This window comes from Microcebus murinus, chromosome 17, assembly GCF_040939455.1.
Source record: "Microcebus murinus isolate Inina chromosome 17, M.murinus_Inina_mat1.0, whole genome shotgun sequence".
Taxonomy (NCBI): domain Eukaryota; kingdom Metazoa; phylum Chordata; class Mammalia; order Primates; family Cheirogaleidae; genus Microcebus; species Microcebus murinus.
In genome coordinates, this window is record NC_134120.1 from 20,802,889 (window position 1) to 20,830,698 (window position 27,810).

The window sequence follows — 27,810 nt, forward strand, 5'->3', positions numbered from 1 at the left end:
CTCTGAAGAAAACAGAGAGTGGGAACGATAGGTTACAAGGATCATGCAAGAGACTCCTTCAGTCTCATGACCAAGCACTGTTGCTCATCAAAGGCAGCAATCAGGCTGTAATCCTAGCTCTTGGGAGGCCGAGGCGGGCGGATTGCTCAAGGTCAGGAGTTCAAAACCAGCCTGAGCAAGAGCGAGACCCCGTCTCTACTATAAATAGAAAGAAATTAATTGGCCAACTGATATATATATAAAAAATTAGCCGGGCATGGTGGCGCATGCCTGTAGTCCCAGCTACCCGGGAGGCTGAGGCAGAAGGATCCCTCGAGCCCAGGAGTTTGAGGTTGCTGTGAGCTAGGCTGACGCCACAGCACTCACTCTAGCCTGGGCAACAAAGTGAGACTCTGTCTCAAAAAAAAAAAAAAAAAAAAAAAGGCAGCAATCACCACCTTCACCAGCTCCTCATTGCCTCAAGGCCTGCCCTGCCTGACCACTTCCACTCTTCCGTGCATGCTAAGAAGGGCAAAACCAGGATCAATGGGTAAACAAAAGGCAGGAAGAGTAAAACAGAAAGTACCAGAAGAACTTATCCAAAAATAATTAAAGGAAGAGGCATAATAAGGCTGTGGACCCTTATCATTGTTGGTATTAAGGAGGAAGTTGGGAGATCTTTGAATGGAATGTTCTGTAAGGCATTTTTTTCTTGCCAAGAAGTGAAGTGAAAGTAGTTGACTTCTAAGTTCTCTCCCAACCCTAACAAATCTTTGATCTTTTAACTATGCTCACAATAGATTGCTAAATTTTTAAAAGTTATATAAACATAGGTGATATAATGCATTTATCAATAAGAATATATACATAAATATATATATGTATCTCAAAATTTTAATAGTAATTCACTCTGAATTATATAATATTTAGTGATTTTTATTTTTTATGTGATATTTACCTTTTTAAATGCTTTCTTCATTGAACATAATTACTTTGGTAAATAAGAATAAAAGTTTTTAAAACCTTTATGGAAGTCATAGAACCAATCATTACATGTTATAGAATTTATTCTATGAATACTTCTCTGGTTACAAGGGCAGTTAATGTCATCTCTACAGAACAGAGGCAACAAACAAAGATGCATGATATTTAAATATGAAACATATTTAAACATCAATATAGTGGAAACTCAGTCCTCCAGCTGACCTTACCTTTCTCTGGAGCTGCAGTTTCCATTGACAGCCATGAGAGGGTGCGTCAGGGAACATCAACCTGCTCAGGTGTCACAGTCTCAGGTAGCCAGGAGTGGCTTTGGGAGCCAGTACACAGGGGAGTCATGTTGGGCAGTCTAGCTGGCAGACGGAAGGACTAGATGGTATCAGGATGTCCCAGGACCAGGTGAGGGCATATCTGTCCCTTTAAAGTCACTAGGGAGTAGCCAATGTTGACATCTCAGAAGCAGAACTTTTGGGAGCTGATTGGCATAGTCACACACCAATCGGAATCAAGGAGGCAGGGAGGCCCTGGATAGCAAATATCTACCAACTTGTCAGTAAGTATGTTAATATTTTAGCAATCTGAGCATTCATAATGCTGTCTGTTGGCTGAATACTTACAATGGATTTAACTAATTTATCTAATCCATCATCAATGGAACCCAGTTCTGCTTCTGCCCTGTACCTATGCTGGAGAGCTATAACATCCTCTGGCTCCAGAACTTCCTGAGAACTACATATTTGCCCAACAAATATCCTCAGGGATAGAGCTTTTTGAGTCAAAGAAGACCTGGACAGAACCAATGAGCAAGGGAGGTGTTGTACCCAAGACACAACTGCTGTGTATCTTTCAAGGAAGGTAATTGTGCTATATTCCTTATCAGTTGGCTATGTGATATGAGACAAAGGAGTAATGCAAAGTTTTCAAGGGTGACCTCATGAACCTGACTGCCACTTCCATGTTCTCATAACAGTCTCAGAAATAGAAACAGAACCAATCGATTACATATTTCCATTAATTAGTCTGAGCTGAACCTGGTCTGAATATAAATTTTATGATGAGCTCTGAGTCTCCCATGAGACTGCAAACCAACAAAATATATCCCTAGTAAGGTGTCTATAATGCAGCCCAAGTAAGTAAACCTTCTTTTGGTCTATGTAGGGTGCTAAAAAAACAAGGAGAAGTTTTATTTAATACTGCCCCCACTCCCCACCTGCCCATACCAAGGACCATAAGGAGAGATTCAGCTTCTTCAATATTTGATAACACTACAAATTTCATTTTCCTTTTAAGTTCCTCTGATGTTCTTGGTGTGAGGGGTCAATAACCGAAATTAGAAACTCAATCATAGATTTTAGAAGAAAAGAAAAACTATGTAATTTAGTAACTTATGAAAGCTTACTTAATGCAAATGGGACAGGTCCTACACTCACCCCTGATCTTCTTGTTTCTAACCAAATGATCAATCAATGCTTGGAATTAGGGTGTAGAGAGATGAGATATATAAGATCTTGGCATAAACTCAAGGAAGAAGTTGATGGTCTATCAACGTATATGACTTCCTAGTTCTTGGTGGGGAAGATAACCATCAAATCTTGATCTGTGAAATCACAAATGGTTGGCTAAGTGGAGCTAATATACCTAACAATCGTCATTTGTCAATTTATGGGAATGGATAGGCATCCACAAATAGGGCTGCCATCCTTGAAGAAAGGAGCTCTGAGACTAGGTCTAACAATTCCAGCCTCTAAGATACTTGACCTTTCCATCCTTAAACAGATTAGCTTCAACTAGGAAAAGGCTTTTAAAATCAAAATGCCAAACATAGCCAATGGTGTGTTTGTTCATTCAATCAAGAGTTTAATTACATTGCTCCTGGAAGGAAAGCAATGCTGCCTCGGAATAGTCAAACCACACATCTCAAGACTAGAGCAATTGAAGACCTAAAACTTTTAAAAGGTGGACAAGTTCATGAAAAATAACCCCAAATCTATTATTTATAGGAAGCCCAGCTTTGATTCATTTTTTAAAAAAATTCAGTGTCTTCTAGTTTTACTCCTCAATATTCATCATCTTTGCAGGTCAAGTCAGCAATATGACAGGAGGTGAGATATGATTTCTCCTCCCCCTCAATATTTCTGCAACAAACCAGAGACAACATTTCATTAACCTGATGTTTCCCACAGATTTCACTACAATAAAAACCCTCAAGACTGCTTGAAAAGCAGAGATCCAAGTTCCAATTGATAACCACATTTCTCAGGCAATGGATGAATCATTATTCAAAGTTTCTGCATTTATAATGCCCCAGATAACATTTGTACTCATCTAATCCATTTAAATACTGAGTTAGCAATAGGAATACAGAGAACCAAAAAGGAACAGTGGTTTAGATAAGGAGAATATGTTGAAGTTCAATTATGATGAAGTACAATGTCTTTTTAATATATCTCAACTATGTCTCATCACCACCTCACCCCCTAATATTATAATATTTAGGTATTATATTTTCGGTTCAATGCATATTGGCCCCTCAAATGCTAATTTCCAATAAGACAAAGTTAATATACAATGGAGGAGGATATTTAACTCCAATGTGCTAAAGGAAGACATCTCTTTGATGTTTGAAAATCTGTTTGATAAAAAATTAGGGAGATAGGAAGACTTAATGATATCTATGGCCATGACAGCAATTAAGGAAGAAACTAATGATGCCTTTGTTTTCCTGCCTGCAGAGAGTTGATAGAATCGTAAGCTTAATATGCTCTCTTCCTGTGAAGTCATCATCGCAGGAAAATCCAACCTACATTTATTCCCACTTACATTTTAAGGGAATAAAATCAATCATTTCTTTGGAGTTTCTGTACTATTACATCATAGTCATCATGATCAAGTACTAATTGAGGGACTGGTCTTTTCCTTCATGCAGTTTATGATTTAGTTGGGGAGAGTCTTTATATGCATTAGCAAAATAACATCAAGCCATCATGATCAGTGACAAATTACTGGAAGAGGAGGTATAATTTTTCAAGCCATTGTGGACTTGAGTGCCTTGGGACTTCAGAGGTATAGATGAGAATGTGTGGCATGACCTCAAAGAAGAGGATGGATGTGAGCCAGCTCATGGATAGTGATTCTGATGTTAACACTGCTTAATGAGCACAACACTCAACTCTGGAGCTGATTGGGAAGCCACATGAAAGAGCTGTGGTAACACTGGCTCCTTCTCTGCACACCGCCACCAATTCATGAGTGACTCACAGCTCTTAGAATGTGGCAGAGATTTGAGCAGGAAACGTGCTAGCACCAAAATGGCACTTCTCAGACTGTGACTGGTATAAACACATTTTGACTCGGGATCTGGTTAAAGTGTAAATTCTGATTCAGTAAATCTTGGAGGAAGCCAGAGTTTCTGTATTGTTAATAAGCTCCCATGTGATGCTGATGTTGCTAGTCCACAGACTGCACTTTGAGAAACAAGATACTACAGGGCATTTGGACATTTCAGAGGCCTGGGAGCTAATGTTTTTCCTCCACAGTGAAAGAAGACAGCCATGCCTAGTAATTGTCTCCCTTGGAAGGGGATCTGCTTTGCAGAGAACATTCTCATCTTAGTCATGTCCTTTTGTGTCTAAAGGATAAAGCAAATATTTGAGGTTTTTGTCTTTTTTAAGATGTACCCATTTGCTTATTTGGTAGAAAGAAAATGCAATTCAGTATCTTAATGTGATGCAAAAATAAGTATAAACTTTCCCCAAATTTCACAGTAATTGTGGGGCAGGTGAGAGAGACTCAAAAAAAAAATAGCGAAACCAATGAACAGTGGTTTACTATGGAGGGACGGAATTATGGGACACTTTCCTTCTCTAACTCATATGTTCCCATCACATTTGAATATTTACAATACACATATATACATATATACTTTGAGACAAAAGTTATAATAAATATATGAATAAAGGTATATATTAAATTTTGAGAGAGCCGGGTTTTTGTCTCAACATAGCTGCCAGCTCTGTCGCCCTACTGGCATCACTTTGTGCTGCTGTGACCTCATGTGAGACATACCAAGCAGCTGGGTATACTCTAACACTTGTAAGAAATGGGATATAGGATCAACTAGTTTTAAACTGTCAGTTTTAGGATTCCTTTACTCTTACTGTGCATTTCATAGAGGAACCTACTTACACATCTCTAACCACAAGTAAAAACAATGCATTCTTACTAGCAATCCCAAATCGGTGTTTTCCTTTCTAGCAGTTGCAAAATAATAAAATGGTTCAGGAACAAAACATTTGTATCCAATTTCACTTTGGGCTTAGTTAAGCAAAATCATCATCCCCCCACAACAACTTTCAGCGGTTTTCAAACAAGTTCCCTTGCTGAAACAGCTCTTTTCATAAAATCATACAATAGTCTGTGATTTTTTTTTAAAGGACACACCATCTCTTTAAGAGAAAATTGGGTTATTGATTAATTGATTATATGCTGCTCACAAATGCCAACTTAAGCACAAGTAAGAAGACGCTATTGAATGTTCATAACTCAAAGCCTGTAAGATCACACTATATGGTTGCATTATTACCGTCTCCTATTTTAATGAAGACATAGCACAGTACTTTGTTGGCCTAATTTACACAATATATCAAAGCTATGTGAAATTCCCCTACAATACAATGGGAGAGAAATTGTAACACATACATGAATTACAGAGCTTAGTCCTCTTGTTAAGGTAGCACATTAGCATTCCAAAATTGTAGTTGGAATGTTAGTCTTTTCTAAGGTTTTAGTGGATTTCTTTTTCAGAGAAATTAAAGTATATGAATCTGTCTTATAACTTCTTAGTGAATACTGTGACATTTGAAAATAATTAACAGAAAATTGAGTTTTTATTTAGATAATCTAGAAGAGTCTAAAACTCTAAATAATAAATGGTTCACAGGAAAATATCACCCATTTGGAGAGGAGAAGTGAATAACAACAATAAGAACAAAACAATAATAGTGTAATAATTATACACAACAATAAAAATAACATAATAATTACAATATCTACCATGTGTCTAGGAATCATAGCACGCACTTAAAGACGTGTTACAGAGCAGGATTTAAATCATAGATCTGCAATTTACTAGCACGCAGATATGGAAAACTTGGCAAGCTTTTCAGTGTCTTACTTTTTCTATGTGTAAAATAAAAGTAATATTAGTGTTTCTCTCACCGTTTAACTGTGAAGAGTAAATAACTTAATACCGGAACACAAAGTAGTTAGGATTGAGCATGGCTGCATGTGACAGAAACCCCACTGCCATGGTTTAAAACCAAACCATGGTTTAATTGCTTGCATAACAAGAAGTCTAGAAGGAAGCAGTCCCAGGATAGTATAACTACTCAGGAAATTAGCATGGCCTCAACCATTTCCTCATTTCCTGCTCATTGTCCTTAATAGATACTGAGAAGGAAGCAACAAGGAGTAAAGGAGTAGTGCTCGATTCAGGAGAGTGAACTTTCTCTGTAGTCCCAAAGAGTCTCCTGATTCTATGCCATTCACCAGAACTCATCATAGGACCACTCCTATCTGCAAAGGAATCTGGGAAATAGAGTCTTTTAGCTGGCACATTGCTGCTTAGAATGAGGTATTATCCTATACTAAATAAGAAAATATGTAGGCAATAAATATTTCATAAGCAATGTCTGCCATATCACTTGAAACCACACAGTTTCATAAATATTAGCCATTAATTATTATTCCACATTTTGTGTACCTTATATACCCCTCAGTCCCAATTAGACTATGAGTCCAAAAACATAGACGTTTCTTTGCAGTAGCTCATTTATATAAGGGAAATTTAAATACTACTTAAGAAAGAAGTTCTACTGGCTGCTTGGAGACAGAAAAGGCTAAACACAGGGGACAGGACATATGACACCTGCCACCAGACCAGCCCATTACTGCATCTAAGTCATTTGTACGAAAAAGTTACAAACCTTAGCTCAATGAATTATTCTCATAAGGAATTTTATAAGATAGGGGACACAAACAGTATGACAAAGTTTGGCGGGGACGGAATCAGTGTTGGGATACTGTCAGTAGACATAGTAATGCTCAGGCACTGGAAAGATCCTAGAGCTTTTATGGCCTCATGTAAAGTCACACCAGCAGTCTACCAGAGGAGGCAGGATATCTGGCAAGAGATGGTGGCTGGCGGAGGACATGGAGGACATGGAAGAAGTCCAGCAGGCATACCAAACTGCTAGACATGTGACAGTGCCGAGCAGAGGACAATTGGTTTATGACATACCTGCCGAGACTCCTAGAAACATGTAAGGAAGGCAGTGCAGGCCGCAAAGACCTGTTTTAGAGGGTAGGGGGTCTCAGTGACAACACTGAGGAGTAATTTAGGTCATGTCCCTTCATTTGCATATCTATATAAATTATTTGAAATTCTGCCTAGATTTATCGAGTCTTCAATTTATTTATGTATTTAATCACTTATTTATATCAGTATGGACTCATCAATATTTATTTGATATTTTGGGTTATAACCCAAAACTACTTGATTTATTTCTTGCTCAAGTTGCTCCAGCTTTGGCCATTGAGAGCTCTTTCAGTTAGCTTCTGCGTCCATTTGATGTACTCTAACATTGCAGGGTTTTCTTTTCTTTTTTTAAAGAACTTCCTTTCTGGGACTATAAGGGGGTCCAGGTTTACCTTATATATTTTCTGCTTAAATCCTAGAATCAGCTATTTCTCCAAGGAGCTTTGGTTTCTGTTATCTGAGAATGGTATTATTTTAGAAATCAGGATCTGGGTGCTAGATGGCATTTGTTTTATAGTACATGCTTTTTTTGAGGGGGGATGCAAAAAAAAAAAATAGAATATTCTTGCTTTTCAAAGGTGTCCAATATAAAATGTTGAGTATACAGATTAAAAGGCAGATTTGGGCTTTCCAGCCATAATAGGTAATTTTTGTGTCATCTTAAACAAATAACTGACCCATCATTAGTCTTTGTAACTCACTAAGAACCTGTGAGATAAATTAGCCATTCTGACCACATGGTAAGAGGTATTGAGGGATGAATCTAGATAATAGATCTGAACGCCACTGGAAGATATAAAGCATCAGACAAGTATAGAACAATATCATCATCATCACTCATCAATTATTAATTATCATAGCCTTTTATGACTGAGTACTTTGGGAGAAAAGACATAAAAAGAACTATTTACGTTGCAAATTCTAAGCCGGGCTCCCTCCCCTTTGGCTGTAAAATATACAGAAAATCTTAGATGAGCTAAAAGCGTTAGCAACACTTTTATGCATTAGTAACAAAGGGTTTTGACAGCCTGAACCGACGTTTCCTATACATTTTGAAGCTATTGCTGAAAGAAAAAAAAGATGGAAACATTAATTTCCAGCACAGCCTTATTCCAGCAGTGTAGGGGCCTACATTTACTTTCTCAGTTACTAGATTTTCAAGTTCGAGACACAGTGTGTGACAACATCTGTCCTTCCCTGAGCAATTTGTTCTTTTGAGACCTCCCTAAAATTATTAGAAAGAACCTTGCAGGCACAGGTAAGGGCTCTATATTCCAAAATTACATTATTTATGCTGCCAAAGTTACTTCTCAGATAACCTTATCACTCCTCTCTCCCTTTTTCCTCCGAGCTGTATCACAAATCTGCCTGAGAAGTGGCAAGTGACTGTGGGAGCCACTGCTGGTGCGCTGGTGATGGGGACTGGTGCTGGGCCCGAGGGCTCTCGGCGGTGAAGTACCCTCATCTTTGTTCTTGTCTTCCAGAGCCTGAACATGTAAAAAGCAGTGTCCACATAGGAATACTCTCTCCTCCTCTCCAGTTACCTAGCCCACCAGACTCAATCCCTCCTTATTCAGGAAGCCTTTCTGATGGTGTTCTTTTTCTCTCCTCTGTCTGCACCCTTCACTCATTTGGTTCTTTTTTTTTTTTATTTCGGCATATTACGGGGGTACAGATTTTAAGGTTTCAATAAATGCCCTTTCCTCCCCACCCCCCACAAGTCTGAGTTTCCAGCATGACCATCCCTCAGATGGTGCACATCTCACCCATTATGTATGTATATACCCACTCCCTCCCCCCTCCCACCTGCCCAGTACCCTATTACTGCAGTACATATGTGTCCACTTAGGTGCTGTTCAGTTAATACCAATTTGCTGGTGAGTATATGTAGTACTTGTTGTTCCATTCTTGGGATACTTCACTTAGTAGTATGGGTTCCAGCTCTAACCAGGATATAGATGTGCTATATCACCGTTGTTTCTTAGAGCTGAATAGTACTCCATGGTATACATATACCATATTTTATTAATCCATTCTTGGATTGATGGGCACTTGGGTCTTGTGACTGCTCCTCCTCTTTTCTTTCCATAAGGGTCTTACTCTAAAAGAACAGTTGGCAGTTTGTTTCTATGCCTTTGAAATCCACCATAGGAGTTAACAAATACGAAGTATCAAGGGCACACCTGTAATCCTAGCACTTCAGGAGGCCAAGGAGGGAGGCTCGCTTGAGCCCAGGTATTTGAGACCAGCCGGAGGAGGCACATAGCCAGACCTTGTCTCTACAAAAAAGTAGAAAAACAATTAGCCAGTGTGCCCCGTCCCTGTAGTCCCAGCTACTTGGGAGTCTGAGGCAGGAGAATTGCTTGATTTCAAGAGTTTGAAATTGCAGTGAGCTATGATAACACCACTGCACTCTAGCCAGGGTGACAGAGCAAGACCCGGTCTCAAAAAAAAAAAAATATGTATCAAACATCACCTTAATAAACAACTGTTAAATGAATGGATAAAACCAGAAATAGCTTAGTGCTCATTATGTGCCAAGGATTATGATAATCCTTTAGTGTAATGCTCTTTTAAAAAATATAATCTATTCAGTAGTGGGTTTCCCAATTTTAGGGAAGAAGACCCTGAATATTCTTGAGAATCATACAGTTAAGTCTTAGTAGAGCCAAGATTTGCACTTAGGTGTGCACAATAATGTGTCATGTTGCCCATGCTTAGCTCGCCTACCCTCTCTGAGCCCCTGTATTCTCAACAGTAGAATAAGGTCAAGTCAAACAACTGCTGAGGTCCTTTCCTGCTTGACCGATGCTTTACAACACAAGAAGTTTAGTCCTTTTCATTTCAAGTTTCTTTTTTTTTTTATCTCTGTGTCATCTTTTCTTGGCTTCTACTGACTTCTACAAAAATAACATTTTACTGTTTTTGACTTACCCAAGTTCTCAGGAATAGTTCTTCTAAGGCCAGCATAGAGTCTATCCCTGGGATGATTATGTAGGAATAATTATTCACCTATTTTATCTTGTTCCATTTTCATACATGCCAGTTGACAAATGCCCTGGATGCATTAGTAACAGGGCTTACAGAGATAAAAAACTCTATAGACTTCACACATTTGCATTTTAGTATTTGCAGGATTTTCTCAATTCTGAATTTCTCACCAGCACTCTGGAATAGTGTCAATAAAATTATTAATGACGGCATGTAGAGGAAAAATCAAGCAAAAAGAAGGGGAGGGAGAAAAGGAAAATAGAATAAACCTCTCTGTAGTTGAAAGCTGAGTAACTCTGAAATTTACCATATCCTTAACTGAACTTTGTAAGGCTCATGCACAAGAGGAACTTCAGGTCGTATGCAAACCTGAGAATCATCATCATCTAGGAACTGATTGGGTAATAAGTATTTATTGAATAATTAATATGCATTGAACACTATATTAGACACAACACAAAACATAAGAGTTATGTTTTGACATAAGATAAGATAAACATAAGATATGACTTATCCACCAAGTACATTATTCTACCAGCTCCAAAAGATATGCTGATATTGAAAATGAGCATTTCTGACAGGTTTTTGGCCAGGTAGTTGGCAAAAAACAAGAAAAAAAACCTTCAGTTTTGGACATCAAAACTGTTTGACTTTGCCACAGGAGTAAAGTCTCAATGACCCAGATATCACGGCTAAGGTACAAGTTGTTTCTAAACCTCAACTCAGGCACTTATCCTCTGCAGACTGTTGGAACATGCCCTCCCAATAGGCCTTGCTAACACCCCCTAATTGTTCACATGTAACTGACAATTTGTTGTCTAAATTGTCACCACCCTGCTGAAAACCCTTGGCATGGCATTCTCCCTAACCCCCTCCCCACCACAGGTACCTAATTTAGGGTGGACAACCATCCCAGTTTACCTGGGGCTGTCCTACTGTTAACATTGAAAGTCCTACTTCCTGGGAACCCTTCAGTCTCAGGCAAACAGGAATGGTTGGTTAGTCACTCTACAATTACTCCAGGAATCAGGGCCAGAGCAATGATGCCTCTCTTCCTCCTGTTTCTTTCTATATGTCCCACTCTCTATGCCTACAATTTCATTCTGTTTCTCTTCCCTTAATTCTCTCCCGTAGATGGATCAAATTATCTTTCCTAAGTTATAGTGTATAAAATGCATTTTTCCCTGAGAGGCAGTTCACCCCTCTATAAATAGAATTTTACTCTGAAGGGGGAAAAGAAAAAACCCCAGCAGCCTTACATAACCTTTCACAAAAGCCCTACTCATTTTCCACCAGGACCAGAAAAGGGCCTACAGTTCATGAGCTAAGCAGAAACTTCTCTCACCAGGAGGAACACTAGTGATTTTCATTCAGATTGATCCAATCTGCGCAGCTGAGCCCCCACGTTCTCTTCGTGCAGACTCTGATTTGGAGCACGCCAGGGAAAGCTGCTCTCTCTGCCAGGCAGTGCAGAGGAAAAGCTTCAAAACCCTGCACTGAGCTTTCTGCCTGTAAAGCTTTCCTCTTCTTCAAAAACCTGTTACGCCCCTTCTCCCCGACACAGAGGCAGGCAAATGAGCACTTGGTTTCATGCCCTGAAGACCATTCCCAATCAAAAGGCAAGGTCTGCTATGGGGTCACCCCATCAGGGTCTCACTTTGAGCATGTGTGTGCTTTTAGCATCAGACCCGAGAGGCAGGGGAGGGAGGCAGGAGGAGGGCCCAGGGCACAACTGCCTTCCTTCTCCCCCTAGATCTGAGTATTTTTAACAAGGAAAGAGAGTGGAAGGAGGGAAAATATGTAATGAAAACCGGCAGACCCTTTTAAAATGTGCCTTCTTATCTTGAGCATTGATGAGAAAAGAAGGCCAAGGCGGATGGAACACCGAAAGGGCATCTTCAAGGGCTTTTAATCTCAAGGAAAATGAAATGTGTTACAGCCTCTGTTAAATATATGAGCCACCAAACCACAAAGCAAGAGACTCTTTGATACTGGCAGAGTTTGCCATCACAAGACCAGCTCCTGAAGTCAAAGCCCCCCAAAGATTCTTCAAGCTAACTAAGACTAAACTAGTGTGGCTGAGGCCTTTGCCCATTGACTAGATGACAACCTATAATTGTAAAGAACAGTAAAGAATAGGGGCAAATGTCATCTCCCTATGTGGGGTTTTCAGTCCCCTAAGGCAGTGTTCCCCAGTCACTCCCAGTAGTCACTCTCTTGGGGTTCTAACAGAGTAAGTCTGGGTGTGGCCTGAGCTTCTGCATTTCTTACATGCTATCAGTTGATGCAACTGGTTTTTGATGCACAAACCCCACTCTGAATAGCAAGACCCTAGGACACTGATTCTCAAACATAGCCACACATTGGAATCACCATCAGAAGTTTAAAAATACTTGTGCCTATGCCTTAGCTCAGAGATTTTTAATTAATTGGTATGAGGAGGGGCTGGGCATTGATACAAAGTCAAGATAGGAGCCACTCCTCCCTTGGAACAAATTATACCTAGCACGACCTGTTAGCCAAACAAGTCTTACCTTCTGAGTGTTCATGCTAAGTGGATGCTGGGTCTATGATTAACCAGAGAAGAGTTAATAAGGAAGAATTGTTTGGATGTAGAATCCACAGGAGGTGTGTTATAGGGTGCCAAGTTTGATCAGTATTGTATTGTGTCAGGTCTAATTTAGCTGGACCAATTAGCCTCTAAATCTAGCAAAGGTACAGACCAGGGCCCACTAAGCCATGATGTGCTTGAGTTCAAAATTGCCATAGGAGTCTATCTTATTTCTGTGTCTTTAAAATTATAACAATGAAATTGAAGATGGTTCTAGAGTGGCCAGACTCTGCTTATGAAATCTTCTATTTATAAAGACTATCTCAGGATAAATGTAGCTCATATTAAGATAATACTAATAAAAGCTAGTGTTTATGAAATACTTATTATGTACCAGGTACTGGAATAAGCATTTTATATAACTGTTGTAGTGATTTTTTATTTCTAATTTAGAGTTAGGAAGCAGAGGTTGATTTTGTCTCCATTTTATAGGTGAGAAAATTGAACATCCAGTGCAGTTAAGTACCTGGCTCAAACCCACTAGCTGGCAGGCTATTTCTCCCAGGCTATGCAACCTCTCATCATGACCAAAGACCACAGGACCATGTAGCTGGCTCCTTTGCAACATTCAGCAGTAGGTGGTAGGTTGACTCAAGTGGCACATACAGTTCTGGGGCCAGTGACATAGAAAGATGTGAGCTCAACAACTTCTAAATGAGCTGCAACTTAAAGCAAAGAGAATACTAATCCATATTTTCAAGAAATAGGAATGGGTGTAAAATGTACAGAAAAGGAGCATATTGAGAAACTAATCTGTAAAAATTAAAAAAAACTTAGTTTCAGTTTTCTTTTTCTAATTCATCAGTTTTCTTTTTCTAATTCATCAGGACCAATCAGGCACACATTTTGAAGAAGGTCACAGAAAGAAGAAATGTCCCCATGCCGTTCCCTCTGCTCAGTGATAACTTTCAAAGTAGAAGTGGCCCATTTTCATTTTTATGAATAATAATTTTTATTTTCTATACTCCACACTTTTCAAAGGCCCTCTCCCTTGGTTACATTAGTTATTATCTATCCACACAACCCCATAAGATATCTCTAAACATATAGGATAGACAGGTTCATAAATTCATATCTAACAAATAAGCACAGGGAAAGGGTTGCTCATGTAATTTGCTTAAATTTTTAAATGATTGTGCTGAGATTAGAAAAGACCCTTGATAGGAACTTGTTTCAATTTATTCAACCAATATCTACTGAGTATAAGTAGCTACTGAGTATAAGTACTATTATTAGTGGGAGAGTATCCTTAAGGTCTTTTCTAGCCTTAGCTATGCCATGCTTGGTTCTCCTGCCCTGCATATACTGACCTTAGAATTCACCATCTTTCTTCCCACCACAGGATTTTGCACCCACTTTCCTTACCTGGTATTCTCTCCTCTGCCTCCCCCCAAAACATCTCCTTCTTAAATAAGCAAACTCATTCTCTGGGTGTCAACTCAACCACAATTTTCTCATGGAAGCCTTCTTTAATATGCTGTCTGGGTCTCTTTCTTGCAGTACTTTCTTTTCTTTGAAACTTTATCTCATTTGAAATTATGGACTTGTGTGTGTGTGTATACTTGATTAGCATATTTATCCTCATGGTCTCTAAGCTCTATCACCACCTTAACACAGTGCCTAGAACACACTCAACATGTATGGGAAGAAGAGGTCATGGAAGTCTGGGGATGTGTTTATAGCAATAGACTGCAGGATCTGCAAGAAATCCTTTGATATCTTCATTCCTACCATACCTATACTTCAGTTTAAACATGATTGACAATTCTTTACACCCCCTTGTTCATTTTTTCCCCAATCAATCTAAAAAGATAACAGGGATGAGTGAATTGGCTCTGTCAGCCCATCTGGCTAATATTAATATATTAATAATATAATGTGTAAACATTATAGTTGATGTTTTCCAGTCTGTCCCACTTTTTTTGCATCCTTTTTGAGTGAGTACTTTGTTCTGCCTTGTATCCTACTTAGCTATGTGTGTGACTGTCACTTTCACTTGAGGATTAGTCCCCAGAGGGTAGAAATACAAGTAAACTTTTTATTTATCTCTTTGTAACACTTGGTAAATTCTCAGTAACTATTCTCTTGAATCAAATACTTGATCTTTTTTGGTCCTTATAATTACTCAATGATTTTGTTAATCACTGATCAGTCTACCTAAAAGATGAGAATACAGATTTTGAAAGACCAAGTGTGTACCCAGGGCTATACAATAACTTAACAATTATGCTGGATCTCTATTTTATAATGTATGACTTGGGAGAGCTTACTCAGAAAAGCATATTAAAATTGGGGCTCCTGATTACCAGAAAGATAGAAACAAACCAGAAGAAGTTCCAGTAAGAAAAATAAACATAAGTAAGCTTATGGGGGGGCAGTATGAGCAAAGTCTAAGTGAACTAAATATTTATAGTCTGGTTAAGTAAAGCCTAAGTGGGGAGGAGTGATTTATAGCTAGAATTATTTAACACGATTAAGCACAGAAGAGGCAGTGTCACTGAAAGGAGGAAATAGGAACCAGCAGCCAGATGACAGGAGTGATGGGAAGAACATTTAGAACAGGACTATCTCAGATGAATTGTACGATAAATTTTTAACAACAAAAACTGATATGCTGCAGAAAAGTTTCCCAAGGGAAACAGTCAACAAACCATCCCTGGAGATGTTTCAAATCAGAGAGAGAAAATAACTAGAAATTGTCCTTCAGGGAACAGCTCTGCCCAGACATTAGACATGAAAGGAAAAGCTTTGCAGATTTTTCTCCCTAATTTATAATCTTATGGGATCCCACAAGGCTGAAAAAAGACGTGGAAACAATGGATTGAGGACTCTGGGTGCAGGGGGTTTGCTTAGATGTCTCAGCCTTGGCTCATGGCTCTAATGAGTCTGCACAAAAGGCAACACACCAGAGAGACTACTGTGAGCATATCTGATGCTTTATTTCATCCAGGGGTCTTCATTAGCCTGTCCCATGAGAGGAGGTGAGACAATTATGAACCCAAATAAAAATTGGAGGAGATGTACATGTGCAAGCACAGGTGTTTTTCTGAAACCCACAGTCATGTGCCATGAACTTAACAATGAATTGGACCTATGCATTTTACTGTGTTGGAAATATACCCATGTTTGAATAGTCAGATCATGATTTTAAACTCGTGTTTTATGTCTACCATTATAACTCTGTGAGTCAGTCATCCTTTAGATCATCATTTTCAGGGGACTCATAATGCACCTCAAATTAAGCCTGGCACCCAAGCATACTGTTTCCCTATAAGTGATTCTCTACATGGACATAATAAACAGCATAAGGTAGGACACTGACAAGGAAGGACTTGCTCTGGATAATCAATAATCTTACATTGACCAGTGATCTCTTTTCTAGCTCAAAATTAGTGTACATTTTGGGAAGGTGTTTAATTAAGTAATGCCTGGCTAAAGTAAACATGATAGAGTATTAGGCAATAACTTTCTGAATGTTAGATGGTGGACTACTGACAATATCTATGCCTGAATTCAAAAGGTTGCTTAGTTGAAGAAATAGAATAACCACCAATAATATTAATGTCTAAAAGTAAATGGTTGCTCACAGTTGAGAAACAGAATCATAGAATTACCTTGCTGAAATCACAAATGGCCAAGAAATTTATGGAAAAAATAATTGACCTTATTAACAATCAGGGAAATGCAAATTAAATCCACATTGAGAAGTTAATTCACATCGAACAGAGGAGGACAAATTAAGTGTATGAAAATACCAACAGTTGGTGGAGATATGAAGCAAGGGGGACTTTCATACTTTACCTACTCCTGGTGGGGTTTCTGTAGCCACAACATATCATTTACCTCCTCAAAGTAAAGATACCTGTTCCATGACTCAGCAATTACACTGGTACTCATGTATGCACCCTAGACATGGTAGAAAATTTATACTGGCGGACACATGCCAGAACGTTCATAGCAGTATAACTGGCAATAACAAAAAACTGAGTTCCTAACATCCATCAACAGTAGATGGAATAAACTGTGATTAATTAATATCATGAGCTATTATACAACAGAGAGAATGACTGCAATGCAGCCATATGCATCCACATAGATGAATTTCAAATACTTAATGTTTAGCAAAAACATGAATCAGAGAACAACATATATTATTTTATTACAATCAAGAAAAGACAAGGCAAAATAATATGTTAAAGATGCATACACATGTGGCAAAACTACAGAGAAGGCAAGGGATTAATTAGCACAAAATTCAGAAAACTACTCATGAGGCCAGAGGTATTTAATTATGATGATGATCATCATCATCATTAATGATATTATTTATTATTAGTTATACCAAACTCTGTATGTATAGCACAGTACATAAGTTAAATAAAAATAAATCATATAATGTTGAAACTATCACTGTAACTAGAATTGATCTAGTCCACACCCTCATTTAACAAAGAAAAATATGTTGCACAAAGAAAAAATGGCATCCAGATTAATATCAGATTTGAGAAATGCTACAAAACCATTAGTTAAAACAAATTAGATATTTTTTTCTCTATTGAGGAATTCGAGTCCTGATTTATAACCTTCTCCCTTACTTTAGACACAATCTCAACAAAACTTAGTCACCTATATTTCTTAGGAAATTGAACATAAAAAAGGGAAGGGCTGCCTTAAAGAAGTCTGACAACAGGGAGGAGTTTCATACAGAAGTAAGTAAGTAGATAAAATATATGTTATAGATCAGGGGTAAATTTCTTAAGAAAACAAAAGTAGCAGCCCATGGCCATTTGTTGGAAAAAATAAACAGTTCTATATGATATAACATCTTTAAAGATTATCTCTGTAATATCACATAATATAATAATGAAGTCATAATGATACATTGGATCTGTTATTGTTAAGACAGGTTAAATTATGTTCTATATACTTTTTAAAAGGCAGCTGAGTGAAGGAATGTTTCTTAAAGACTATGGAAAAATTAGTAAAATCTAAAAATGTTGATGCTTAACAAGAAACTTACTAAGACAAATGACTTGAATTATAAACTTTCATATTAACTGTTTAACTCCTTTATTCTCTTATAAAAATGTAAAAGCAGAATTTAGGAACATTTTAGATAGTCCAGAATAATGTATTGATAAGTCTTCTTATTAGTTCATAATATACTAACTAGTTGGTATTTTCATTAAATCACATCATAAAGATTCAATTAATTCAGTGGAACATTTTTGTCCTAGATATTCTCAAGAGTATTCTCTGGCAAGAACCACTATTTAAAGGATGAACAAAGAACAAGGAAGAAATCTCTACATTGCAATAAATACTCCTGTTAAGTTCCATCATAATAGTCACTAGTGGTCTAAGGGGCCTTCCTCTCTGGAAACTGTGAAACAACTGGGCAAGAAACAAGTCACAGAATTTGGTTTTGTCAAATTAAGCTAAAGTATATCATAAAAAATGGAAGTAGCCTATAGGCATTGGGCGCCTGGAATTTAACAGAAAAGGGAAACTTTCCCATATAAGTTATACCATAAGAACAGGCTTTAAAAATCTGGAATGATTTGTGTGTTTCTTGGTTGAAGTTTTCCCTAAGAAATGAAAGCTGTGAATAATATGATTGTTTGGGGCTATTAACAAAAAGCAATATATAATGGTATTACCATTGGCAAATTACCATCAATAGAGAAAAAGAAGGCATATTCCATCATATACATTATTATGTATTTCTAAACCGTACCATTGGACAAAGTTTGGGTATTCATAAACTATCAGGGAAAACATTTTATTTAAAAGTTGAATTAAAGGGGTTTAGTTTTTAAACCTCAGGCTAAAATTTGTCAAAGAACTATAGAGCACCACAGTAATTTTTATCATCAAGCAGGTAATCTGTATTTCTTCATGTTAGCAGAGTGCTAAACCAGAGAAATAAGAGATAAAGAATCAACATTCAATGTGAGAGAAAGCAAAAGTGTGGTACTAAATTGTGCTGTAATTTACCTGAGTGCTGCAATTATAAAGGTGCATAATAATTTGCATTTTATTTTTTGCTTTTACCCACTTGGCATATGTAACATGTAATTTTAACTTGCACATTTTTTTTTATTGGCCTACAGGGAATATAATCTGGATTGCTCATCCTTTCTTATTGACAAGTTTAACATTTGCTTTACTTAAGGTCTTGTTTTGAAGCAAAATATGTTAAATTCATTGAGTCAGTGTCATACTATTGGTATTATGATATCATCAAAAAATATTTTGATCTCAGATAAATAGTAATTTTGAACAAATATTAAATAAAGGTCTATTGTTCCAACCTATAGCACCTTTATCAAAAAATAGCATACCTAGGTTGGCATAACCTCTTATCCTGTAGAACTCACTTGGGTCTCCTTTTAAAGCTTACAAACTGTACAAATTCCATAATATTGGCTGAGAGGCCACAAGTTAGAGTCTTTTAAGGTAACAGTACTACTTAGATGTTTCTGCAGTATAGCTTAATTTTTCACTAAAAGAGAGATGAAAGAAACTTTAAATTTAATTTAAAACTTTATTTTTAGGGCAAATCTCTGTGATCTTGCAAAGTTTAATATAGCATATTATACATAGTACCTGGGGTCAAGGCCTTGGTTTCATACTGCAAAAGGCTCTACTGGGCTGTATCAAGGTAGGCAATATTGATGCTCTACAACTTACAGATGAGAGCTGCTGTTCTTTAGGAACAGACTAGAAAGAAGCAAGCAGCCCACAGCAGAAAAATTCACTGGGCATTGTGTTGATATTTAATTCAGTGTGTTTCGATCATGAGCTAGTGAGACGCCAATCTACAATTCATTAAGGTATAACTGTTGTGACAACTCATAAAACTCTTAAACTCTCCTCTGGAACATCATAATGAAGAAACAGGGAAAGGAAAAAAAAGCAAAGACTCTACGTTTACATTTTATGAATTGTAAATGTGCATGGTATTTCCTATTCCACTGTAGGGATTATGGTATTTTTCCAGAACAAAGTGCTTTTTTTATCTTTAGTTAATTAATCAAGTAAACCTCTGTGGGTTTATGTCATTATTCTCTTTACTCAGGCAAAGCTAAGATTTCCTGAAATTTATATGTACAGTTCATCTAAGAGATTATCATGTGCAGTAGATTAATCCATCAAAAGTTTATCATTTGAGCTGGTAGCTGTGTAACAAATACCAAAAGAGAGCAATGTGTTCCTAATTTGGTGCAAGTTTCTGACAGCAATGCAGGCTGTATCTATGGAAAGTATCAAGATCTGTAGCTAGGCAAGAAGAATTCATTCACTAGTAAAATCACAAGTGTCCTTACATTATTAGAGCTATCATAATTAACCCCAAAGTCACACATTTGGAGGAAAAGCCATGAGGTAGTGGTAGAAATCCTCTCTTCTTTATGTGTATATGTGTGTTTTAATTCATAGCAACAGCAAAAATAAATAATGGGACTTGATTAAATTAAAAGCTTCTGCACACCCAAGGAAATAATCAACAGAGCAAACAGACAACCTACAGAATGGGAAAAAATATTGGCAAGCTATACATCTAATAAAGGGCTAATAACCAGAATCTAATAAGAACCCAAGCAAATCAGAAAGAAAAAATCAAACAACCCCATTAAAAAAAATGGGCAAAAGACATGAACAGATGCTTCTCAAAAGAAGATAGACAAATGTGCAACAAACAAACTTATGAAAAAATGTTCAATGTCACTAATTAGGGAAATACAAATTAAAACCACAATGACATATCACCTCACCCCTGTCAAAATGGCTTTGAAAAGTCCAAAAATAATAGATGCTGACATGGATGCAGAGAGAAAGGAATACTTATAAGATGTTGGTGGCACTACAAATTAGTACAACCTTTATGGAAAACAGTATGGAGATTACTCAAAAAACTAAAGTAGCTCTACCATTCAATCCAGTAATCCCACTACTGGCTATGTACCCAAAGGAAAAGAAGTCATTTTAACAAAAAGATATCTGCACTCAAATGTTTATTGCAGCACAATTCACAATTGCAAAGATGTGGAATCAACCCAAATGCCTATAAATACACAAGAGGATTAACAAAATATGGTATATGTATACCATGGAATACTACTCAGCCATGAAGAAAATGACCTAATGCCTTTTTCAACAATATGAATGGAACTGGAGACCATTATCCTAAACAAAGTATCTAAAGAATGAAAAAACAAACGTCACATGTACTTACTGTTAAGTTGGAACTAACCAAAGAGCACACATGTGCATAGAGGGAAGTATAACTCAATGGAAATCAATCAGGGGGGAGGGAGGAAGAGTGGATGGGTGAAAACCTATCTAATGGGTACAATGAACACTATCTGGGTGACAGGCTTACTTACAACTCTGACTTAACCATTACAAAAGCAATCCTTATAACCAAAAACATTTGTACCCTCATAATACTTTGAAATAAAAAAATTTAAATGTCCCAAAAGAACTGCATTGTTTTGCAATAGAGTTTCCCTTACTGATAGAATCATAAAAACCAAATCTCACGTGCAAAGCTTAGAATGACAAATTCCCCAAAGAAATAGTAAGAATTCTTGCTTAAAAATGTAATCTTAGGACCCAGATTACATATTTATCTTCTATAGAAAGAAATATTCTGTTCAGAAACTTTAGCACTGCCTTAAAACATTCAGCACCAAGAAAAGATAAAAAAAAAAAAGTTTTGCGTAGACGTCAAAATTTAAATCAAGGCTTATTTCCAATGACAGTGATCATATGAGATGACCCTACTGCATGCAGCTGAAAACGCTCCAGTAGCAAATTCCGTGCCTTTGAAGAATCCCAGATCATTGGATTTGTGAAACAGGAAATATAAGTCAGGAAAAGAAGAAACATTTCCTGTCATGAAAGATGGTTTTGAGACTGAGGTGCTGGGATTCCCTTAGAAGATGTAGTATTATTCCCTCCCTCTCTAGAAACAAGTAAACATATCCCTTCCCCAGGAAAATCACCTCCCCAAATCTCCTGTCAAGCTTCCTATTGGTTTATAAAACCATACTATCGCCTGCAAATACCCTGCACTCCAGGAGAAACTTTCAGCAGAGCTTCATTCAGGAATCCAGATAGGATTAAAAAGGTCTTCCTCTTCAATGAAAACAATAAGGAAGTTTGGTGAGAGGTTAACTTGCTGGAGAATAAACGTAAGTCATACACATTGAGAAGTTATAAATCTCTCCCCAGAAAAAATGCCTATCGGCAGCTCAAGCCAGCCCAGCTTTTAAGAGCATTAAAGCAAAGGCACTAAGCCTAATATATTCGCATATAACACATGTGGTGGCTGTTTCACATGCTTCATAACTCAGAGGGCAGCTGCTGCTGTGTGGGAAATGGACACTGTGACAGGTCACTAGTGATTTATACTGCAGCACTCACAGACGAGTGGATGGCCAGTCTAACCCCCCCCCCAGGGTCCTGCCAGGCTCCAGCCACTCAACAGCAAACCCACCCAGAGTCATCTGATCTGCTTTGGTTGAAGGAATGAGAGGAGACCATTTAGGGTAAGCAGCAAGCCTCATTTCATCATGTCCAGACTACATAAACTCTCATAGATTTTTTTTTCAATAGAATACAACCCAAACATATATGAAGAATTAATTAATTAAGGTGTATACCTCCTAGTTCATTCATTAACATCTAACATCTGAAATTTTCATCTTACTTGAGATCCTGAGACTCTACTTGGTCCCTCTGCCTGTAGCTCATGTCAAATATATAAGATGGCATATTATAAAAGCCAGCTAAAAAGCCACTGTTGTTCTCCCCCAACATCAAGTCCTCACTGTATGCAGAAACTATTCAGGGATGTCCTTTGCTGGGTCATAACAATTTCATACAAATTCTACAGCAGTTTCACACTTTACCTAGGAAGTGGGAAAGGGCCCAGTGCTATTGTATTAGTCTCCACAATCCTTTGTTACCAATCAACAAAGTCTCTAATACAGCCTGCTGAATGGGAATTTCACTTCCAGTAAACTACTAGACACTTGGCCTTATTAAGGGCACCTCCTACTGGTCATTTCATAGAGTGAACTATGTTTTCTTTATCATCAATTCCCTGCCATGTTCCTCAAAAGGGGAAATTGCTACTAAGAGAAAGAGGTGATACTAAGACTAATAAGCAAAGAAGACCAGAGTGATGTGAATTAGCAATATCTTAAAAGTGCACCATTGACTTTTCTGGGACCTGTATAAGCTGCATCACAATTCATTTGCAAATGACAGAAATGGATTTAGAAGTGTAGAGAAGTTTAATGACTTAGATATACATGCCTATCCACCAGCGTATTATTCATATATATCTACATGTATATGTATGTGTGTATCCCTGTTTTTTCAAGCATACAAACATAGACCTATCTGTCTGTTTAGGAGAAAACAAAAAGTAGTAACATATGGCCATAACTCTCTAGATATGAAACTCAGTGAGAAGGGAATATTTAATTAATTTAGATATTAACACATTGACCTGCCACGCTAGGAAAAAAAATGTTTTTCCGTGCGGCCATAGTGTTTTATTACAAAAATTGAATAAAAACTTTGAAAACAAAATGATCCTTTCTAATTTAATGAAAAATGAAATTAACTAATGAAATTAATTCCTTTAATCCACGTTTTTAGAATTAATTTGTCAATCAATAAGAACATCAACAAATAAGATTTTCACGAACTAACTGCAGGATTTTGCAGGTTTTGCTTCAGGAGAACCAGGGCTCAAAACTAGCGTGAGTTAAATACAACTCACATGGCAGTTAATGTGTTAATAAAACATACAGAAAGTCATCTTCATTCATCTACCCCCACCCTTCCCCAGACAAAAGTCACTTGGGAAATGGCTTTAAAAATTGTTGTGTAATTGACGAGACATCATTGTCCATTTCTGCACACCTTGCCTAATGCAGTTTTCAGCTATCGCATCGCAGGCCACCAGTCCCTCTGTTCTGCAGACTTTCTACCCAGTGAGGGATGCCCGCTCTTAAGTTCCCCTCTCCAGCTTGCCGCGGTCTCCCAAACTGCCAGAAGGAGGGTTCTCCTCACCCCAGCGTCTAGCATCTGCCAGTCTCTAGGAGAGAATTTTAAAAAGACACCTATTCATTACTGCCGGGATAGTCCCCCGCCCACCTTCCGCCAGAGTAATTGCCGAGGACAAAGCTCCGGGAGAGAGGAGCCCAGGGAGGGGGGACCGGCCCGAGAGGGAGGGAGCGAGCCCGGGCGGCTGGGCGCGCGCGCAGATGCGGGTACGCGCGCATCACAGGAGAGAGCGAGCGTGGACACACACACACACACACACACACACAAACACACACACACACCCTCACGCTTGCTCTCTGGCCAAAGGAAGATGAGGAGTCGAGTCCCAATGCACGCGCAAACAGATTCCTGCCCGCGTGTGGCTGCGCCGAGCTTTGGGGAGCTTCGGGCTGGCTTGGCGCTTGGCTGTCTGAATCCCTCGCGACCGACCCACCGGGAGAGGCGCATTCTCCGCTCGCCTTCGCAACCCTGAGCCATGCAGCACTTAGCGGGGACAAGGAAGCCGGAGCTGCGGGCTCTGGGGAGGCTGGGGGCTTGGCCGCGATTTATATCGCGTTCCCTGTTAATTTCCAAGGCGCGAATCGGGGCACTCTTACTCAACGCCCGGCCCTGCCAGCGCCTCATTTTCCTTTGGATTTGGGAAAAGGTCGTTTCTGAAGGGATTTGAATGCTCAGCCAGCTGCTCTCCTCTCCTTCCCGCTCCCCCGTCTTCAGGCCCTCTCCTTGCACCTCCGTGCCCATCTACACTTGTGGTGAGGTCCCGCAAAACGAGTGGACGTTATACTGAGTCATTTTGCTCTTTTCTATTCTTTTGGCCGTCGAAGCCCCTAGCTCTGTCTTCGGAGACTGCAGCAGCCCTGAACGAACGGCCTCCGGGTCCCTCTTTCTGCTCCTCTAGCCCGATCCAATCCCCACACAGTTTTGCCATTTTTAATTAGAAACTGCGCTTGCCAAGTGCCAGGGCCAGGGGGCCCGGTTCCCCGGAATATCAATCATATGGAGTTTGGAGGTGTCCTGAAGATATCTGGAGACTCAGCCGGCGAACTCCATTCACCGTCAAAAATAAAATAAAATAAAACACTCCTCCCGGCAACTCTGCGCCTCCTTCATTCCCACAGCCCCTCCTCTGAAGGACCAAAACACATTAGCTGTCCCTTTCCCGATTTTCAATCAGCAAGTCCAAAAATCCAAACCCAGAGGCGCATACGTCCACACACAGACGACTCAGCCCGACCATCTACACCCCGCACAGAATTCCTCAAAGCCCCCTAGACGTCCTCCTGCGCTTGCCCCTGGTGCCCCAATCCTTCCCCATTCGGTAGGTTTCTGAGGCTTTAAAGATCTAACCCAGTTCCTTTCAATGACAGCCCCATCACCTGCCCCCAGCCCCGCTGGCTCTCCAAACGAACGCAAGTAGGTACAGAAGCAAAGATGTGAGAAGCACTGGCTTAAAAAAGAGCGAAGGGGCGCCCCTCGCTCCTCCTCCCCAGGGGAGGAAAAAAGTCTCTTTTTTAACCATCCATGAGGAAATGGGGGGCAGCGCGAGCGCCAAATATCTTGCACAACCCCCCCCCCCCATTCTACTACTGAAATGAGAAGGGAAAGGGAGTAAGGACGGGGGTGCGACGAGAAGAAAGGAAAGAACCACTTACCGGCGACTTGAAGATGCGCGCTGAGCAGGGAAGCTCCGAAGAGTACAAAAGCCAGCTTGGGTACCCAAACACATCCAAGACTATTCTCCATATTTCAGCCAACACCTTCGGGGCCAGAGGTCCTGGGCAGTGGCGGCACTCACACACATGCACTCACACACGCATGCACACATGCACACACACACGCCGAGCCCCTTCGGCTTCCTCCTCCTCCTCCTCCTCCTCGTCCTCTTCCTCCACCTCTTTCTCCACCTCCCCTGCGCCTCTTCTGCCTTCGAAGCCTTTTTCCTTGTCCACTGACAGAATCAGCAGCAGAAGGAGGCAGCAAAAAGTTCCATTCGGTCCAAGAGATCCCGAGCCCTGGTAAAACCTTGGAAAACTAACTCAAGGAAACGGAGGGAGCAAGAGGAGGGAAGACAGCTCTCCGCGGGGCTTGCGAGCCATCAATAAACAGATCATCCAGGAGGGACCAGGAGGAGAAGGCAGGCAATCCTGTGGCTGGGCTGTGCATTAAAAGGTTGAAGCTGGTTCCATGTCGTCGGTTGGGTAAAGTTGAAGAGAAAATTCCGCGCGAGAGCTGGAGATGCTGTTCGTTTTTCTTCCAGGAGCGCAGGGGAGCGAGGGAGGAGAGGCAGGGGGCTGCGGGGTGGAGCGCTCTCACTTGTTACTGGGGTGTCCGCCAGCGGTGTGTGAGCCGAGAGTTGGAACGGTACTATCCATTGATCCGGAGAAGTGGAGGGCTGGAAGGGAAAATGTGGAGACCGGAGGGAAACGAACTGGATCAGGCAAAGATTCCACGGGAAGGGGGGTGGGGGCAGAGAGACGAGGGCTCAGGGAAAAAAGCGGACGGAGGAGGCTTCCAGCAGCTGCATTCGCCTGGTCTACGTATCCATGCGCAGGGATGCCCTCTGTGGGCAAAGCGTGGGAAGTCACTTTTGTCAATGGAGCCTGCGAACATTCCGAGCGTCTGGAGGGTTTGCAGCTATCATTCTGGACACTCAACCTTCAGAAAATTGTCTTTATTTCACTGTGAGACCTAGGCGGATGTTTCAAGCGAGGCACGTGGCCAGGACATTTACTTCCTTCCCTGCTCGCACCATTAATTAAAAAAGAATTTTTCATCTGGAATGAATTATCTAACCCAACTCCCTTCCAGGACAGGTGGGAAACCGAGGTCTGGAAACGCACAAGGAACAGATGCCAGATGCCGTTTCCTGATATAATAGCTAGGGTCCTCTATATGTAGGACATCTTATTTCATCTGTGTTCCCTCCTCTCTAGATGGGATTCAGTGCTTTATTCAATATCTTGTTAAAGCATTTGCCATGCTCCAGGTGCCCTGTTGGCTCCTAAGAAATAAAGATAAGAGATTTAGTAAGACTCAGTCTCTACCCTCAAGGGGCTTGTGATCTTTGGGGAGAGAAACACGGATGGATAATTGTAAAATATCATGGTAAATATGATGGGGCATGTAATGAGGAGGTGCTCTGGGAGAACAAGAGAGACATTCCCCAGTCCCTGGGACATGAAGTGAAGCAATCATGCAAATAGACACACACACGTGTGTGCACACACACACACACAAAATAGGAAACTTAGGGAGGGCGAACAGTGAAGCCCTTTCAGGAAACTGCTTTAAGCTGAGTTTGTCTATCTTATCCCCACTGAGAAACCTCCAGCTCCTTTGAGAGGAGACATATACGCTGTTTACCTTTGCAACCCTCACAGTTGCTAGCATACGACTTGGAATACTGCATATGCCAATACATTTTTGCTGAATAAGTGGTTATACAAACCAATGATTTTGGCCAGGGAGGATGATGAATGGAAATGCCATTCTGGTAAAAGGTCTATCTTTTGAGGAGATGTTCAGCTGCAGGTTCTCTCCATTCCTCACTGTATGACGTTACCTCTTCAATCTTTCTCTCTCTTCCCCACCCTTTCTTCCCTCCTCTACCAAGTTCACCAGGTTATGAGTGAAGACAATGTGAATATGCTTTTTAAAAGAAGGTGGGGGAGGAAAGAGGTGCATGAGAAATACAGGAGAGTCATCATCAGGAAAATTCCCATGATGCTAGAACTGGAAAACAATATTTTAGATCCTTAGTCATGCCTATGCCTTCCTGTCCTGGAAAAGTTAAAAGGAAAATTGCCTGAGATCACTAAATCAAAACCTT

The 27,810-nt window shown here is 39.6% G+C and overlaps 1 protein-coding gene across 1 annotated transcript in view; it reads right to left on the reverse strand.

Annotated features, from left to right (window-relative positions):
* Positions 1-26,597, reverse strand: part of DCC (DCC netrin 1 receptor) — a 1,043,477-nt gene extending 1,016,880 nt beyond the window's left edge. The window contains exon 1 of the mRNA XM_075993861.1: positions 25,634-26,597. Within this exon, the coding sequence (XP_075849976.1) occupies positions 25,634-25,724 (91 nt within the window). The 5' untranslated portion in view covers positions 25,725-26,597. The remainder of the gene's footprint in view (positions 1-25,633) is intronic.
* Between the last annotated feature and the right edge of the window lie 1,213 nt (positions 26,598-27,810).